This window comes from Sphaeramia orbicularis, chromosome 14 (assembly GCF_902148855.1).
Source record: "Sphaeramia orbicularis chromosome 14, fSphaOr1.1, whole genome shotgun sequence".
Lineage (NCBI taxonomy): Eukaryota > Metazoa > Chordata > Actinopteri > Kurtiformes > Apogonidae > Sphaeramia > Sphaeramia orbicularis.
In genome coordinates, this window is record NC_043970.1 from 33,770,567 (window position 1) to 33,789,806 (window position 19,240).

The window sequence follows — 19,240 nt, forward strand, 5'->3', positions numbered from 1 at the left end:
CCGAACTCAAATCCTAACCCTAGCCATAACACCAAAACTAACCCTAGCAATAACCCTAACCCCCGTCATAACCTTAACCCTACCCCTAGCCATAACCCTAACCCTAGCCCTACCCATAAGCCTAACCATAACCTTAACCCTAGCCCAAACTTAACCTTAACCCTAGCCATAAACCTAACCCCAACCCTGTTCCTAACCTAACCTAAACCCTAACCCTAACCCTATCCCTAACCTAACCCTAACCCAAACCCTATCTCTAGCCATAACCCTTAAACTAGCCCTAAACCTAGTCCTGTCCCTAACCCTAACCCTAACCCTAACCTTCGAACCCTAACCCTAGCCCTAACCTTAACCTTAACCCTAACTCTAACCCTAACCCTAGCCATAACACTAACCCTAGTCCTAACCCTAAAACTAACAATAACCCTATCCCGAACCCTAACACTAACCCCAGCCATAACACTAAAACTAACCCTAGGCATAACCCTAACCCTAGTCATAACCCTAACCCTACCCCTAGCCATAACCCTAACCTTAGCCCTACCCATAAACCTAACCCTAACTCTAACCCTGCCCTAACCCAAACCCAAATCCTACCCTTAACCTTAACCCTAGCCCTAACCCTAAAGCTGTCTTCTCTAGAAAAGTACTCGGAGAGCGCAGACCTCCACCAAGGCCGATCAGTGGGGCCCCCCTGTGGGCCCACCCCCAATCACCACCAAAATTTAATCATTTCTTCCTTGTGCCAGTATCAACATTTTCTGAAAATTTCATGAAAATCCATCCATAATTTTTTGAGTTATGTTGTAAACAAACAAACACACACGCACGTATGCAAAGCAAAGAGATCACAATACCTCCTGGCGGAGGTAATTACAGTAACACTGAGTTACTATAGAAGTGAAATACAGTAAGATTACTCTAAGTACAGTAACTTACTGGCAACACTGTTGCCAATAAAAACCCTCTTAAATGTCTAACAGTGTACATGAACCAAAGTAAGAGGATATGCTGAGGTCGGCAGTGGTTCTCAGGTGTTGTCTGCTAATTCTCCAAGAAAAAACAATGCACATGTCTATTTCCCAGAGTTATCAGCCAAATCATCAACAAATAAACAAGGAAAGCCCTCGGAGGGTGCAGACCTCTTCCAAGGCAGATCAGTGGCCCCCCATGGCCCCCCCCCACCCCCGAGCGACACCAAAATTTAATCATTTTTTCCTTGTGCCAGTATCAACATTTCCTGAAAATTTCATGAAAATCCGTCCATAACTTTTTGAGTTATCTTGCAAACACGCATGCACGCAAACACACAAAGCAAAGCGATCACAATACCTCCTGGTGGAGGTAACTAGAACATGGGTATCAGATAGCAGATGTGTTCAGATTTTTCCAGGCTTGCTGGAGCGATATATATAAAAAAACAGACCAAGTCAAACCACAACAGGAGGATCCTCACAGGTTATAAAGCAGAGGTGCACAGCCCAAAATATCCACTTCAGTATCAACACCATCCTCAGACAAGTATATTTTCTTTTTAATTAACTCTTTTTGCATTCATTTCTGACAGTTTCAGCTGATTTTTAACGACTTCAGTCAGTTCTTCCCAGGTGATTTCCAGGACTTTTTAGTCCATTTTGGTGACGTAACATTTGGGGGAAATGTGTACCTGGACAGAACTTGCAGCAGACAGTGTCCTTCAAAACTAAAAGGTAATCAAACACTTTTGTCCCTGCATGTAATACATTACTTTTATAGCACACTTTATAGTGGTGGTTGGATGGGTGTCTTATCTGGAACCTTAACACAGACGATACAAGGGAATAAAAGGTAAACACACCTGTTTAATGTACCTGATACCAGAAAACAAAATTGCAGGTATTTATTAACCTATAAAGACCAAGTGTTCCTTTCTTTTTTTTTTTTTTATACAGTTCCCAAAAGAATTAGCCTCTTTCAGATTTTTTAAGTGATTTATCATCATTTATTACAATATTATCCTCTGTCTTTAACATTTTTTCAGTGAAAATCAGGCATTTTCTTGTACTTAATTCACAGATCATGTAGATGTTCATTAAAGCTCAGATTAAAGTTGAGAGTTATTATATCAGAAACATAGAAAACTGAAGAAAAAGTGACATTTTCAGCCAAATACATTATTAACTAAACATAAAACAAGTGTCTCCATCCGTGGTCATTGATCCAACTCCATGGGTTTTACTGGTGAATCAGTGTTGTTGAAGATGACGATGTTTCCATGTTTACTACGGAGCCTCTGAACGTCCAAATGGGTCACATCTGCTGACCATGAAAAGACAATAAACTGCATTTTACACCAATTATTCACATGTATTGATAGGATTAGTGGGTCAACAGATATTCAACAGTTTAGATCAGTAGATGGTTTTAGTTGCCAGTGACTGTTCTGGTCTTTATGGGTTAAACATCATCCTTAAAAGAAATTTCAAGAATTTCAAGATTTAATTACACCTATTAAAAAAAAAAAACACTAGCAGATCTGAATTTATTTATTTACATTTTTTTCTTTTTCAAATCCACGTTAATAAATTAAGACAACAGTGAATTACACGTTTAGCTTCTGCATACTGTATGTAAAACTCATGATTTTTTACTAAGTTAACTTTTTAACATTTCTAACAGAATCAAATAAAACTGATTAAAACTGGAATGAGTCCTGGAAAAAATATTGTCATAGTGGGACCATTTTTGCTAAATAGAATAAAATAAAAGTTAGTTATTCCCACATATCAATATGTCCTTTCTGTACATGAAGGCTGCAAGGGAAGAGAAATATCCATACTGTGAAAGTATAACATACATAAAATACGACAAAATTATATTTACCCAGATGGAGTATTTAATCTTTCAGACACATTTCTGATCCAGTCAGTGAAAAAAACTAGCAAGAAGTGATAAGATTAACCCATAAAGACCCAAACATCCACCAACAAATAAAAGCATATACTGATCTCAAATGTTCAATAGCTGTTGATTCACTAATCCTATCAATGTGTTCAAATAATTCAGGTAAAAAGCAGCTTGTCATTTTTTCATGGTCATCAGCTATGACCCATTTGGACGTTCAGAGGCTCTGTAGTGAATGTAGAAACACCGTCATCTTCTACAACATTGATTCACCAGTAAAACCCATGGAGTTGGATCAGTGACAGTGGATGGAGATGCTTGTTTTTACATTCAGTTATTGATATTTTTGCTGATAGTCATTTTTTCTTCATTATTCTCTGTTTCTGATATAATACTCAACTTTAATCTTTTATGAACATCTACAAGATTGATAAATTAAACATCAGAAAATACCTAATTTTCACTGAAAAAAACATGAAATGCAGAGGACAATATGATAATGAATGGTGATAAAACACTTGAGAAAGGTTAAAATAGAAAGGAAACATCATTTGGCAACTGCCTCAAAAGTAGCACAAGGTCTTTACTGGTTAATTTCAGCATTGGTTCAACTTAACTGTGTCTGGTGTGTGTTCCTTATGCTCAGTCATGTCAGATAAACAGTGGTGAGAGTTGGTATTAATTGTCTGTCTTTCTGTTTCATTGTTGGTCAGACAGGTTGAAGAACGATGTTTGGCTCGGCTGTGTTGAGTTTCCTGCTCCTGCAGACTGGAGTCCATGCGTTTCATGTAGATAAAGATGACTCTTTGAATCATCAGGAAATTACTGAGAGTGCAATCCTAAGTGTCACTTTGCAGGCGTGCCGTTCACTGGCCCTTTCAGAGGGTCGAGACTTCAGTTTTCCAGTAAGAATGAAATTTGACCAAATGCATTTATTCCATTCTGAATGTAGTTGTACATTGTGAATAAATAAATATGTTTGTTTATACAGCCACAGCCTTATGAAGCAGCGTCTGTAGCTCAGGCCTGCAGACCTGGAATATCATCCAAGAGTTTCGCCGAAGTCATTGAGTTAATCCAAGATAAAAACGTACAAGTGGATAAAAGTCTCACATTCTTCTCCGCAAAACATCACTTTGATAATGAGCTGTTTAATGAGGGAAGGGCTCTCATCATAGAAGGATTAGGAGCTGTGAAGGCCAGTAACCGGGAGGGGAACTTTCAAGCAGCAAGAAAAAGACTGGGAAAAATCCTCCACTCTCTACAGGTACTGTATTGTTGCTTAAACTCATTTCAGGAGTTTCTAGTACAGTTGTTGCACTTGGAAACTCAATAGTCTTATTTTTCCACACTGAAAAGTCACAGTTAGAGTGACCAGGTGTTGAACTTTGGCTGAGACCACAGAGCATTTTTTTTTTAACTTTATTTTTATTTGTTTTATCAACAGACAATACAACACAGAAACTAGGGGTCACTGGTTGAACACAAAAGGTTTAAATGACATACAGTAGTAATTATGCTTTATTTTATTTATAGTCCAGCCATTTTCTCCAGCATTTTATGACGATATGTTCCTTGAGCTGTAGGTAATAAGTCAATCTTTCCACGGAGTAGATTTCCTCTATTATAGCTAGCCGAGACCACAGAGCATTTTAATTCTTGTCTCGTGTCCCCCATTTTTTTCAGAATGATTTTACCTGATTTGTTTTATAGTGTTATAATTGCTCTGTCATTTTAGAGTTGCAGAGTACTTTGCATAAATGTGATTTATATGCCAATAAGAATCTTAAAAATCAAAAAATACTGGGAAAAAAAACTTATTTGTATTCCAGTAAACAAATCAAACCTCTCTTGTGTGCAAGAGGTAGTCACAAAGCCTTGACAACTGAGGCAAAAAATGCAAAAGAAGACGTCACATAGAAAGACAGATGCTATTTTCAGTGAGTAGTTACAGCTCAGAGGTTGTTTTGTGATGTATCAAAAGAGATGTGGAAAACAGTCACATGCAGATAATGGAAGGGAGGAGGATGCCAACTCACAGTTACTCTGTGAATGTTCACCCTGTGAGTCAGATTAACCCATAAAGACCCAAATATCCACTGGCAACAAAACCATCTACTGATCTAAACTGTTTAATACCTGCTGATCCATTAATCCTATCAATACATGTGAATAATTGGTGTAAAATACAGTTTGTCATCTTTTCAGCAACAAAATATGTGATGTAACATCAGGACCCGGCAGGTCTACCTCTTAAATTCAGAATTTATGTGAACAAAGCGAAAAACCAACTTCAGTCTCCAGCTCATCATCGACACGGGTACCTCCATTGAATTTGAGATTCAATGGAGATCAGAGATAGATAGATTAGAAAGAAGAAACAACTTGGATTTTCACTAGTGTATTAACCCATAGAGACCCAAACAGCCACCGGTGACATGAACCATCTACTGATCTAAACTGTATAATACCTGTTGGATCCATTAATCCTATCAATACATGTAAATAATTGGTGTAAAATGCAGTTTGTCATCTTTTCATGGTCATCAAATATGACCCATTTGGATGTTCAGAGGCTGTGTAGTTACCATGGAAACACCATCGTCTTCTACAAGATTGATTCACCAGTAAAACCCATGGAGCTGGATCAATGACAGTGCATGGGGGTGCTTGATTTATGTTCAGTCAATGATATCTTTGCTGAAAAAGTTACTTTTTCTTAATTTTTCTCTGTTTCTGATGTAATAACCTTTGAATTGACTGAGTGTTCATGAATATCTACATTTAATATAGGACATTAAATACAGGAAAATACATTATTTATGGTGAAAAATGCAAAATGCAGAGGATAATATTATAAGTAATGGTGAAAAACCACTTTAGAAAGATTAAATAGAGAGAAAAATTCATTTGGGAATTGGCACCAAAGTAGCACTGGGTCCTTGTGGGTTAAGTGGATGGAAGCATAACTGTCACATTATATGACTGAGTGTGTCATTACCCCCTTAACTAGAAAGAGACAAAGCAAACACTGGCTCTGAGGAGGGTGTTTGGTGTCTTTAGCAGACACCAGACTGGAGGTCAAACATGAGCTTTAACCAGAGTCAATGCATGTTCAGTAAGTCTTATGTAGTCTTCCATTATGTGGTAAGACCATTTAGTGTGTGCTGTAAATATTCAACTTGTACCATTTTTGAAACCTTAAGGACTTCTACAGTCACAGCAACTGGATTGAGATGGGAAACGAACGCCCAAACACCAATCTGCTCAGAGGAGGCACCAGTATCGGTAACATAGCAGGTGAAGACTTCATATGATGTCAGTGTCATTCTGCATGAGATTAAACTGATTTCACAGAACAAAATACTTCATTTTAGATAGAGCAAGAGCGACCTGCCGGAGCTGTGATGGTGACGACTGCACAAATAACATTTTGGAAGATATCCTACGTGACAAAATCCTGACCTCAGGGTATTTTAAACTTTGGACGTTTTTTCCCAGATCGAAACCAGCAGGTAAATGTCTTTAGACTTTTCCTTTTTTCTTTATTTTAAAATTTTAGATTTTAGAAATTATTAGATAGTGGATTGCGGAAAAAATTAGCAAACAAGACCAGACAGATAAAGGGAACAGTTTTATATTGTACACTGTTATTGTTGTAGTTCTGCTTCTGTCAGCTTTTTCATTTTCTTAATCTTATAACAACCCCAAAATATTAGGACACTGTGTAAAATGTCAGTAAAAATAGAATGCAGTACAAATAGCCATATTAAACAAGTCATATTTTACTCATAATAGAACATAGAAAACATATCAAATGGTTTTTGGGTGGGAAAAGTACCATTTTAAAGAGTAAAATGAGGTAACTTTGAATTTACTGAAAGCAACACATTTCCGAAAAATATGGGACAGAGCTTTTACCACATGTGTAACAATAGTCTACAAACATCCGGGAGCTGAGGACACCACATGAATATTATCACATTCTTAAATCACACATTTCTTTTATTATTCATTTCATGATGCTCCAGATGATTTCAATCGGTGAAAGGTCTGGACTGCAGACTACTTTAGCACCTGGACTCTTCTACTACAAAACCATGTGGTTGTAATACATGTGGTTTAGCATCGTAATACACAAGGCCTTCCCCAAAAAACACATTGTCTGGATGGGAGCATGTGTGACTCTAAAACCACACATATAGTTTCCAGCAGTTTTTCCAGATGTACAAGCTGCCAGGTCCATAGGTACTAATGCACCCCCATTCCATGAAAGATGCAGGCTTTTGACCTGGATACTTAATACAGTGTCACCTGTCTGCCTGAGGAGTTCTAGAATCTGATATTCATGCTCACTGTTGTCCCCTTACTCACAGGGAGTTCTCCAGATTCTCTGAATCTGTTGATTATATGTACTGTACTGTATGTACTTGATGATATGTTCAAAGACCTTAAAGTTTTGTAGTATATATCCTAAATTGCTCCATAATTACTCACCACTTACAAATTAACCTAATTATTGCAAAATGTTCATTAGGTATTCTTTTTTTTTTTTTTTTTACTGTAACATTGTTTTCAATCTTTTGTTGCCCTTGTCCCAACTTATCCAATTTATTTCTTAAAATGGTACATTTTCTTAGTTGAAACTTTTGATGTGTTTTCAATGATCTATTGTGAAGAAAATATGGGTTTGTGAGATTTGCAAATCATTGTATTTATTTAGTTACATTTCACACAGTGTCCCAGCTTTGTGGAATTGTGTGTTGTGTATCAATAATTAGTAGTAGTAGTAAATAATTACTTTCCATGTCTGTCTACATATTACAGATTTGTCTGAACATATTTGTATGTACAAATATATAAATTAATTTTCCTACCTTATCTTTGTGTATTATCAAAACATTAACACAGAGAAAAGAAGACATCTTCTATTTTCAAGTGTCTAATGTTGAACAGGAAAATGCAGTCATGGAGGTTTTTTTGATGGAACAAGCAGAACTGAGCCCAAAGGTGGAATCAACAAGGACAAGGTGGACTCCAGCCATGGACACCTCCACTTTAAAGCAGCAGACGTGGCTATAGCTGCCACCAGTGAGCTGTTGGAGGATGTCCGAAGAGCTGCTGGAGACAGAGTGTTCCTAGAGTATGAAACATACCCTGCCTGTTCCAGTGAAGCACAGTTTTCTCTCCTGTTTGTCACTGTCTTTCTCTTCTTGTCCCTCAGGATGATGGGGATTTCCACAGGTAAACCTCTCTGTTTCTGCATCGACACAACAGGAAGTATGTGGAATGACATCGATGCAGTGAAGAATGTCACTTCCTCTATAATTAACAGTAAAGCAGGAACAGCTGAAGAGCCCTCAGTTTACATCCTTGTGCCTTTTAATGACCCAGGTAAAACATCCCATAATCCACTCTTCCTCTCATTCTACTAAACAAAATAGCAGATTACTATTTATTACTCTTGTTGTGTGTACTTAGTGGACTAATGTAATTATAATGTAAATATTCCAAATATAGTTTCAGCTATGACTTAAACCATCTTAATAACATGAAACAGAAGATAAAGAATTAAAAAAGTGTCCTTTCTCCTTTCTCCATATACATGTCAGACTTTGGTCCACTGATCAGAACTACAAATCCAACTGAATTCAAGACAAAAATTAATGCGCTAACAGCAATTGGAGGAGGAGATGCTCCAGAAATGGCTCTGTCAGGACTTCAGGTGATGTCTGTGAGGCTTCTTCAAAATCCATCCAGTAAAACACAATTACATCATAATGTTTAAAACTATCTCCACTGGTCTTCATGCAGCTGGCTCTGACTGGTGCCCCTCCCAATTCTGAGATCTTCCTCTTCACTGATGCTCCTGCTAAAGACAGACACCTGTTAAACACTGTGAATGCACTTATAGAGCGAACGAAGACAGTGGTGAGCAATGTAGCTACAGCTGATGAAGCTTAAAGAATCAGTGAATAGAAAGGAAGTGTAGTGTGATGGCACTGTGTGAAGTGTCACATTACATGTATGAGTGCAGACCAGAGTTTACACTAAGAAGCAGTTTATGTGAAACAGGACCACAAATATTCCTACCAAATATAGATAAAAGATCACCAGGACAGTTTTGCATGTTTTAGCTACAGGTGAGCTGACTAGAAGAGGGTCACTGGCCTCTGAATCTGTAAGGTTCTATTACATTACTGCATGGTTTTGTACTAACATGGAGTTTGTGCTGAAGTACTGGTTGGATTTTTATGTTAGACAGTGATCATTCTTTGACATTAGCCAACTCCATTGCATTAGTAATTATGACCCACAGATCAAAAAAATAGGACAATGTTTCATGTTTGAGTAAATCTTCTCAAATGTGGAATTAAAATAAGTAACACATGATAAGATGAACTATAAACATGGAAGACAAGAACATAGACTAACTTCACATGGCAACATGTGTGTCTTTATTAGGGCTACAGCCAACTTAGCCTAATCAGACTCATCCATTCAGTATGACTGATTCCCATTTATTCATGCATTTTTTAATAAGTGGAAATCTGAATTTCCTTTTGTGTGAATTTCAGCGATGATTTCACTTTTAATGACATGTTTTTTTTGTTTTTTGTTTTGTTTATAAAGTTAGCTACATGAGTGATGCACTCCTGTCACTAACAGCTCTGCTTTCAAACCAAAGCCTCATCCTCAACCAATTTACAGGGTTTACAATAAAGTGAATTAAGACCTGTATCACTATGGTATCAATAGGTGGAGAAGGGATTCTGATCTATAGTAGGTCCATAGAGCTCATCTTATAACAGCTGCCTTTTGGCTGACCACTCAGTTTACTTTGCCTTGTCAGTGTGAGCAAAAAAAAGTCAGCCACACTTGAGTGTTTTCTGTCAAATGGATGTGTTTTATGGCTGCAGGGACACAGTACTGCAGCACAGTGATTCCAAAGTACTGAACATAAGAGGAACAGATACATGTTTGAGACCAAATCCAATGTGGACTATTAAATAAATGAAACAGAAGACAGATGTTAAGATTCTTAAGTGTTCTGTTCAGGTCAAACCCTCCCACATTATGTTTCCTAAAACAAAACATGGTCACAGTTATGAAAGCTCCTGCTTAAAGAAAAGAAGGAAAGTCTGTTTGAGGTGAATGTTTTCTTATCTAGACTTTCCTTTCCAAAATCTACTCAATAGTACACAACACCCTCCATCCTCTCCCTTATACATAAAAATGACAATTTAGTGTAGCAAAATAACCAAATGTGCATCTCAAGTTTGGACATTGAAAAATGTGTGTAAAAAGAAAAAAGAGAAAACCAGTAAAGCACTCAGAGAGTGCAGACCTCCGCCAAGGCAGATCAGCAGCAGCACCCCCCCCCCCCCCCCCCCGTTCACCACCAAAATATAATCATTAGTTCCTTGTGCCAGTATCAACATTTCCTGAAATTGAATGAAAATCTGTCCATAACTTTCTGATTTCTCTTGCTAACAAACAAACAAACAAACCCCAATGAAACCATAACCTCCTGGTGGAAGTAATGATTCTTAAGTCATAAATTCATCCTATTTAAAGCAACTTAATGTCCGAAGAAAGGACAAACAAAACATTGGCTCTATGTTTTTATCAGGATCTTGAGGTGAGAAGTATTCAGATGGTTTCTGAAATATGAAATGTCACCACTTGACACTAAATATTACACATTGAGCCTTGATGGTGTATGGCTTATGGATCAAATCCTTGCTCATCTGTTTTCTGTCCAGGTAAATATCATGTTGACTGTTCCTATTGGCTTACGTGGACGGAGATCGACAAACCAGTATCCAACAAACCGACAAACCAGCCAGTATCGGTGGAGTCGCATGCTGTTATCGGACGACCAGCTGTTCAGAGACCTGGCTGAGGCTTCAGAAGGCCTGGCTATAGAAGTTAGCAAGAGTCAGCTCCTGGAGGCCACTAGTATTGTAGTAGAGTCTTCCAGCTCCACTTTGGTATTACTGAAATACTGTCACCGTCTATGTTTCTTTTTCTTTTCTAATTCATAAATGTTCATGTGTCACTACTCTTATTTCATCTTCTAGGTGACACTTCTGAAGGTGGCCAGGAGTTCAGGAGGAGAGTCGGGCAATTTTACATTCACAGTGGACGACTCTGTTAAAAACCCCACAATTTACATCACTGGGGGAATTGACAAGTTAACTCTCACTAGCCCCTCAGGTTATACCCTCATTAAAATGTGATATAAGTAATAGTTCAGAAGTTAATGACAAGTATTTTAAACTCAGATTCTGCTGTTACTCTGACAAACATCTCTGTGGCTTAGATGTCAAATGATGCTCTGGACATTTAATTTGCTTGCACTGACCATAATATTTGATTAGTTATGATTATTACAATAAGGTTAAATAATGGGACTCATCTCTTGACATGGCTTTCTTTAAAGGTGTGTCTCAGGAAGGTACAACAGGCCCATTAGTCACTTCATCCCAGTTTGTGGGAAACTTTCACACCCTCAGGCTGATAATGCAAGTGGGACTTTGGAAAATGACATTGGTGTCAGCAAATGCATACACTCTAAAGGTCGTAGGTGAGAGAGTCATGACTGAAAACAAAAAAATTATACATTTTGTTGTCTAACCCTAACCCTCATTCGTTGATTTTCCATCTCTAAAACTTTCTTTTTTAGGTCAGAGTCCCATCGACTTTTTCTTTACATTTGTGGAGCCATCACGAGGTCTGTTTGGGGGTTATGACACTCTAGACAACCGTCCCAGAGCAGGTGAATAAACACATATTTTATGATACAATAGTTCCATGGCATCTGACATCTGCTATGAATGTTTTTTTTTTTTTTTCTTTTTCCTGAAGGTGTCAACGGTACTCTGATGGTAACAGTAACGGGGAGTAACTCTGCCATTGTGACAGACGTCGTTCTGGTCGAATCATCAGGGCCAGGGGAGGTTAACGGCAGTGTGGAAAATCAGGACGGTAAAAAGTTCTTAGTCCATTTTGACAGGATCCCATCACAGGCGTTTGTTGTGCTTGTGAAGGGACAGATTGGGAATAGTTCTTCCAGACTGTCTTCAGTGGGATTCCAAAGACAATCAACCACCAGCCTCAAAGCATCTTCTCTGTCAATTACTGCTGTAAGCACTCACACCAAACCACCCCATTCTACTCATGCTGGGCTTACATTGAGGGGTGCACAAACCATAACACTAAGAAATAATTTATGCTGTAAGATATCAGTGACAGGACCTTCTGTGTGGAGTTTGCATGTTCTCCCCATGTTTGTGTGGGTTCTTTCTGGCTTCCTCCCACCATCCAAAGACATGCACTAATAGTTTAACCCTAACCCTAACCCTACCCCTAACACCACCTTTAACCCTAGCACTAACCTTTAACCCCAATCCTAACCGTAACCTTTAACCATAACCCTAACCCTAGACCTAGCCCTAGCCCTAACACTACCTTTAACCCTAACCCTAGATCTAACCCTACCCCTAACCCTACCCAAACCCTAACTCTCACCCTAAACCTAACCCTAGGCCTAACTCTAGCACTAACCCTACCTTTAACCCTACCCCTACCCCTAACCCTACCTTTAACCCTAACCCTTGATCTAACCCTACCCTTACCCCTAGCCTTAGCCCTAACCCTAGCACTAACCTTTACCCTAGCCATAGCCCTATCCCTAATCCTAACCCTAACTCTAGCTCTAACCCCTGATCAAATAAGTCCCATTCAGTATTGTCCAGTCTAGTCCTGTAGCTGAGACAGACCACCCTTAGACCAAGTTGAGATGATTTTCATGTTTGGCTGTGACGTTGCTCTGTGGAGAGTGTATGAGAGAACAGTAGCAAAACCAAGTCATCTGATTGGCCCAGATGGTTCTTTTGAAATTAACTGGACTCAAATAGCACTTGCCTGTTTTAATTAGTTTTGTCTTCCTCCATGGAATCCTCATTGTCATGCAACCTCCTCCACTGTGTCATTTATGCATAAAAATTAAATAATCTAGTGTTACTCTAATGACTAATTCAAACCAAACTACCATCCTATGATACAGACATCTGTTACTGTAACAGTATACATGTATATTTACTCTAGTCACACTGAGTACCACTCTGCTTGGAGGTCATGTTATTGGATTGTTAAAATAATTTTTGAGGGCTGAGAAGATGAAAATATCCTATAATGTCCTTCCTGTGCTTATTGAAAACTGAATATTTTCTGTTTTTGATCTCTGTTTAGGATGAATCAGATGGTATCATGGAACCAGGAACTACGTTTTCAGTGCCTTTCTCTGTCAGAGCCAGCGGGGCAGGAGGAACCGTCAACATCCAGGCTGTTAATGACCAGGGTTTCACTTCAACTTTCCCATCCACTTTAGTTTTGGAAAGTGGAGGCAGTACTAATGGCACAGTAAACATCACAGCTCCTGTTAACACCACATCTGGTACAGAAGTCACCCTGACCATAGAGGCCCAGACTTCTGATGGTTCAGATGCCAACTATGTTGTGTTGAGTCTCAGTGTCCTTAAAACGGTAAATACCACATACAAAAAATACAAATCTTTATTGGTATAAATGCTGGTGAAACACAAAATCCTGGGCCCTGCAGAACATGGATACAAATGTGCTAGAACTCCTTGACACATGAAATGGAGGACTTGAATGCATGACTCACATAAATTGAAGATTTTAACAAAGTATTTTAATAATGAAAAAGTGATTAACAAAAAGCGCTCTCAAGGAGGATATATCAAACTACAAACAAATCTCTAGGCTGAACAAAAAACTCTTACAGAAAAACTTGAAGCATAAACCTGATGAACATGGAAAAACCTGGTTGGCCGCTTGACATGAAGACACTGACAAATTCAGACAAACTGGCACAAGACAAAGAGAGACAGGACTATTTATACATGAGGTAGGGAACACAGGTGACAACAATCAGGGGTGGGGCTAACAATCACACTGGTGGGAAAACACACAAAGGGAGGAAGTCAGGGTCTGAAACGAGGGAAGAGATGTGTACAAAATAAAACAGGAAGTACAAGACAGGACAAAATGTGAAACTCTAACTTAACATAAAATGACTAATCAAACAAAGACAAAACACTGAAAACCAAAGACGAGACATGAAACACTAAACATTAACATGATTAACAATTTGACGAGACATGACAGTATGTTGTGAGGAACAACACTTAGAACATACAAGTAATAGGTAGTTCATCTTATTGAGCTTTGTATTGTAGAATTTACAGATGTGCATTTTCTTTAAGATAAGCTAAGACTTTATTGATCCCACCATGGGAAAATTTCACAACATTAGGACATTATTCTTACAAATGTACTTAGATTTATTTTATTTTATATTATTTGTTTAGTTTAACAAATATTACTATAGAAGATTTTTCTGATATATAATGTCTTCTCCAGACGGCCACAGATTCTCAAAAAGCTGTCACATTTTAGGTTATATCTGACACAGGAGGTTATATGTCAATACCTACTATTACTCCACTCAGTAATGTTGTTAACAAATATATTTGACAGGGCACAGAAAATTCAATTTTATAGCTGTTGTCTTGACCGGTTGTGAAATAAAAATCTTTCTTGTCTGAGACCTAGACAGGAATAATACACTGGAAAAAATTTTAAATCTTCTCAAGTGTATTTTTCTTATTTCTACTCAAAATATCTCATCAGAGTAACTTTTCAGTGAGATATAAGAACTTATTTTTAAACAACAGATCTTGAAAATCTTATTTCAGGAAATCTTACCAAGGTAATTTTCACTTGTTTCATTGGCAGATTTTTTGGCTTGAATTAAGCCAAAAAAAAAAAAAAAAAAAAAAAATCTTGAATTAAGCCCAAAAAAATCTGCCAATGGAACAAGTGAAAATTACCTTGGTAAAATTTCCTGAAATAAGATTTTCAAGATCTATTGTCTAAAGATAAGTTCTTATATCTCACTGAAAGGTTACTCTTTAGGCGATTATGTCTTATTTTAAGTGTGATGAGATATTTTGTGTAGAAATGAGAAAAATACAGTTGGTAAGATTTACATGTTTCCAGTGGATGAGACCAGGACTTCAAAAAGTGGTCTGAAGAGGGTCCTCAGGGGCTTCCACTTGGATAACAAGTTGTTCACACAACTGATTTATTCATCCAGTTTTAACTATGACACTGTCTACTTAGAAATGAAACAACAAGATAAAACAAATACTTAAGATGCAGGTATCCGTCACATTCTCTGTCAGTGGGAGTGAACTCTTCCCTCTCTCATAGGTGACTGATTTCACTCCTCCGGTTTGCAAGCTGCTCACTCTACAGTCCAACTGCTCTGACGGCTACAACTCATCCATGTGGGCGCTCACCCTCCAGGTCACAGATGGGATTAACGGTACAGGTGTGGACCGCATCAGCCTCAGACAGGGCAACGGCACCCTGAATACCACCCTGTCCCCTGGAGACAACAACACCATCGCTGTGTCTTATACTGCGTCCTGCTCTTCGCCTACGGTGGAGCTGGTGGTTGTGGATCAGGTGGGGAATGTAGACACCTGTATTTACAGTGTCATAGTCACAACCACAACCCCCATGACCACCAAACCACTGACTACAACGTCACAATCACAGACTACGACGTCACAATCACAGACTACGACGTCACAATCACAGACTACAACATCACAATCACTGACTACAACATTACAATCACAGACTACAGCATCACAATCACTGACTACAACATCACAATCACAGACTACGACGTCACAATCACAGACTACAACATCACAGTCACAGACTACAACGTCACAATCACTGACTACAACATCACAATCACAGACTACAACGTCACAATCACAGACTACAACATCACAATCACTGACTACAACGTCACAATCACTAACTACACATCATAATCACTGACTACAACATCACAATCACTGACTACAACGTCACAGTCAACCACATCTTTTTCTTCAAGGGTTGTTCAGTCATCCCTTCTTTGTTTCACCATTATGATTCTTGGTCTTGGGTTTAATTTGCCAGGTTAAGTCAGACTCCACAGAGTGTAATGTTAATGTAGGGAGGTGTTCACAGATCCAAATAGCATACATTTATATTAGTGTGAGTAAAAGGGACTAAGGTTAGACTAAGTTAACAGTAATCATTATTTAACCAAAAAACATATTTCTCATTTTTCTTTGAACTCTCATTCATTGTATGTGGGGCTATACTGCAGCCGCTATAGTATATCTTATAGTCCAGTATATCTATACATAAATCAGTATTCAGGCATATTTGGCATTTTGATCAAATACACAGGGTTCTGTATGCTAATCAAACTTTAACAAAATTTAACATTAGTTTATTTTAACTTTGAATTTTTGCTTTTCAGCTATGGGCTCTACTCAACAACTGCATACATTATTACTGATATGTTTGATGTAGTTAAATGATAAATAACATAATTGTAATAAAACCTCACAATAAATCATAAAGAAAAAGTCCAATGCATATTTACCTCCGCCAAGGAGGTTATGTTTTTGCTGGTGTTGGTTTGTCTGTCTGTCTGTCTGTCTGTCTGTGTGCAAGAAAACTCAAGAAGTTATGGACGGATTTGGATGAAAATTTCAGGAAATGTTGATACTGGCACAAGGAACAAATTATTAAAATTTGGTGGTGATGGGGGGGCACTGATCTGCCTTGGTGGAGGTCTGCGATCACCGAATGCTTCTAGTTATAAATGCTTTCTTGTACTGTTAAAATGTATTGTACTACTGAGAGATGTTTTTCATATAAGGTCTATTCTGGGTTACATAAAGGTTTGAGTCATGTTATATAATATAAATAATTTTCTATATGTGTTTCTTGGAGCTTTTATAAAATTTTAACAAATTTTTTATTATTTATTTTGTTACAGGACAGTGTGTATTGGCATTAGTTACAAAGAACAAGATGCATGCTCCAGATTTAGCAGAGAAGCCAATTTCCATGTGTTGTCCTGGACAAATGACTAACATAACAAACATCACTTAGATTACAAAGTCATAATGTACTGGAAGAAAACCATTAAACATGGCAGATATAAGAAAATCTGCTCAGATTGGATGGCTTCATCCAAATACATAGAATGGGGCTTACATTTAAAAATACACTAACTTCCCAGAACAAGAATAAGATATAAAAGACAGAACAAGAAGGAGAGAAGAACAGAAAGAGAAAAAAAAGAGCAAGAATAATAAATAGATAAATAAGCTAATCGTCCAGTTTGCAAACCTGACATAGAAAAAAGAACAAGTAAAAACTATTGAGCTAAAAACTTCAGTAGATCTAACCAAGACAGTTTATACAATACATGTGTGCACACATTTGTACAGTACTGGATTTGTTTGACCAGACTGGAGTCTTTGCCATAGACACTAGAATGCATATTAGTGTTGGCAATGCATAAAGATATAATACATTTGCTAAAGATAAAGGTGATAAAAGACATAACTGTCAGTACATCACTGAATATAAAATAAAAGAATAAGCACTCAAAAGCTGATAAAGACTTAACCCGAGCAGTGGAATCACAACTACACTTCACTTCAGTTGTGTGAATCAAGGAAAAACATGTTTCCTAAATAAAGTCCAGTCACATTTAAAGTGTTGTGACTTACCTCAAAACATTATACTGTTTATAGTGCACATATACAAATATATATTATCAACAGTGAAAACTGCTGATCCAGAAAATATGACTTTTGGTTTTCCTAAGTGTCTGTATAAGAGTTAGGCAGTGTAATGTTTGCTCATAACATAGTCAAACCTGCTGATAAAGTGTATTTTCATTTTTTTCATTTTATTATTCATTTAGACAGGGACAACGCACAAACATACATTAACCTTAAAAAGGAGAGATGTAGTGTGCCAGGTTCTGGTACTAGTGCTAATTTCCACTTGGCGTACCTGGGCAGGCTGATGTTATCATTAAAAAAACAGACGTTAATTTAAACTAAAACATTAAAAACAGTAAAAAAATAATAAAAATAAAAATGCATATTTATAACCCCATCTATGTAAAATATTCATTCACATCCAACCATTCACTCTTCTGTCCCACTGTAGTCTGTCACACACACTCTAAACATGAAGTTAGCACAGTTCAGTTTGATTGTATTTGTCATCTTTTTAATGTGCTTTTTAAAGCTTAGATTTGGGTCAAGTGTAACACCTAAATATTTAAATTCAGCTACATTCTTAATTTTTTGTCCTTCTATCAGGATGTGAGAAAAATGCTTGGGTTTATTGTGGTTTGTAAAAAACTTCGACACAGTGTAGTTCATAGATGTTTAGTAAGTAAGTGAAGTAAGTAAGTAACAGGGTATTTATACAGTGCATTTAAACCTAAGTTACAAAGTGCTGTACATGAGGGAAAAACAAGAAACAAACAAGAAGAGATCACAAAACATGCAGAGTGAGCAAGCACTTAAAATTAAAGCATAAACACTTGGGGAAAAAAAAGGAAAAAAAAGTTTAAAATGACAATTTCTAATTAATGTGAAGCTGTAGCATTGGTAATGTACTTTGATTCCTAATGCCGGTGTTTTGAGTGTTGGGATTTTTTTTTTTTTTTTTTCAACTAAATTCCTCTACATTTTAATTACGTTGTCAGTAAATGGTTCAACACTTTACCGAGGACAACTCAATGCACATGATCAAAAGGTTATATTTCCCCCTTGACCATATCCGCTTTATAGAATTTGGAAATGAAAAAGTGACTGAAAAATGTGTAGAGTAGATGAATATCTTTACAAAGAAAGTGATCTTGCTGCCAGTGCAGTTAATGATCATGTTAGTGATGATATTCTTCACCAACGACATAAAATGCATAGGACATTATAAAGTAAAGCCCTGCAGGATTTCCATTTTGTCATCTTTGGCGTCATCTATGGCATAAGGGGAAACTGCAGGTTTGTATTCTTTAATAAATACAGAAAATATATGCATACCACAGCCATGCAACCGGGGAGATGACATGGGATATTGAGTAGACAAGCTTTTCACAAATAAGAATCTTTATCAAATATTTTGTGGATTTTTAACATTCTCCAGGAATTTGTTTGTTTTTTGTTTTGCAGGTTATAAAGGAATATGAATATGCATAAATTTGGTCAGTTAAACATTCCCTCAGACCAGTTCATTTTACATAAGAGCACATACAGTCTTCTGAAGTCATTTTGTACTCATTAAAAATATCACAACATTAATACATAACCAAAGACTATGTGACAAAGACATGAACTCTGGTGCTCTTTTGACAGCAGCTTTGCAGTCCAACATGTTAATT

General features: G+C 37.4%; 1 protein-coding gene across 1 annotated transcript; it reads left to right on the forward strand.

Annotated features, from left to right (window-relative positions):
* The first annotated feature begins 1,358 nt into the window (after nucleotides 1-1,358).
* LOC115432594 (von Willebrand factor A domain-containing protein 7-like) lies at nucleotides 1,359-18,180 on the forward strand. The gene is made up of 17 exons (XM_030153505.1): nucleotides 1,359-1,709; nucleotides 3,601-3,788; nucleotides 3,875-4,150; nucleotides 6,090-6,183; nucleotides 6,261-6,398; nucleotides 7,840-8,026; nucleotides 8,108-8,277; nucleotides 8,496-8,608; nucleotides 8,698-8,814; nucleotides 10,650-10,877; nucleotides 10,968-11,103; nucleotides 11,330-11,473; nucleotides 11,573-11,665; nucleotides 11,755-12,032; nucleotides 13,141-13,434; nucleotides 15,187-15,671; nucleotides 18,174-18,180. Exons 2-17 carry the CDS (start codon nucleotides 3,612-3,614, stop codon nucleotides 18,178-18,180), a joined length of 2,937 nt encoding a protein of 978 aa, XP_030009365.1. The 5' UTR covers nucleotides 1,359-1,709; nucleotides 3,601-3,611.
* Nucleotides 18,181-19,240: the final 1,060 nt, after the last annotated feature.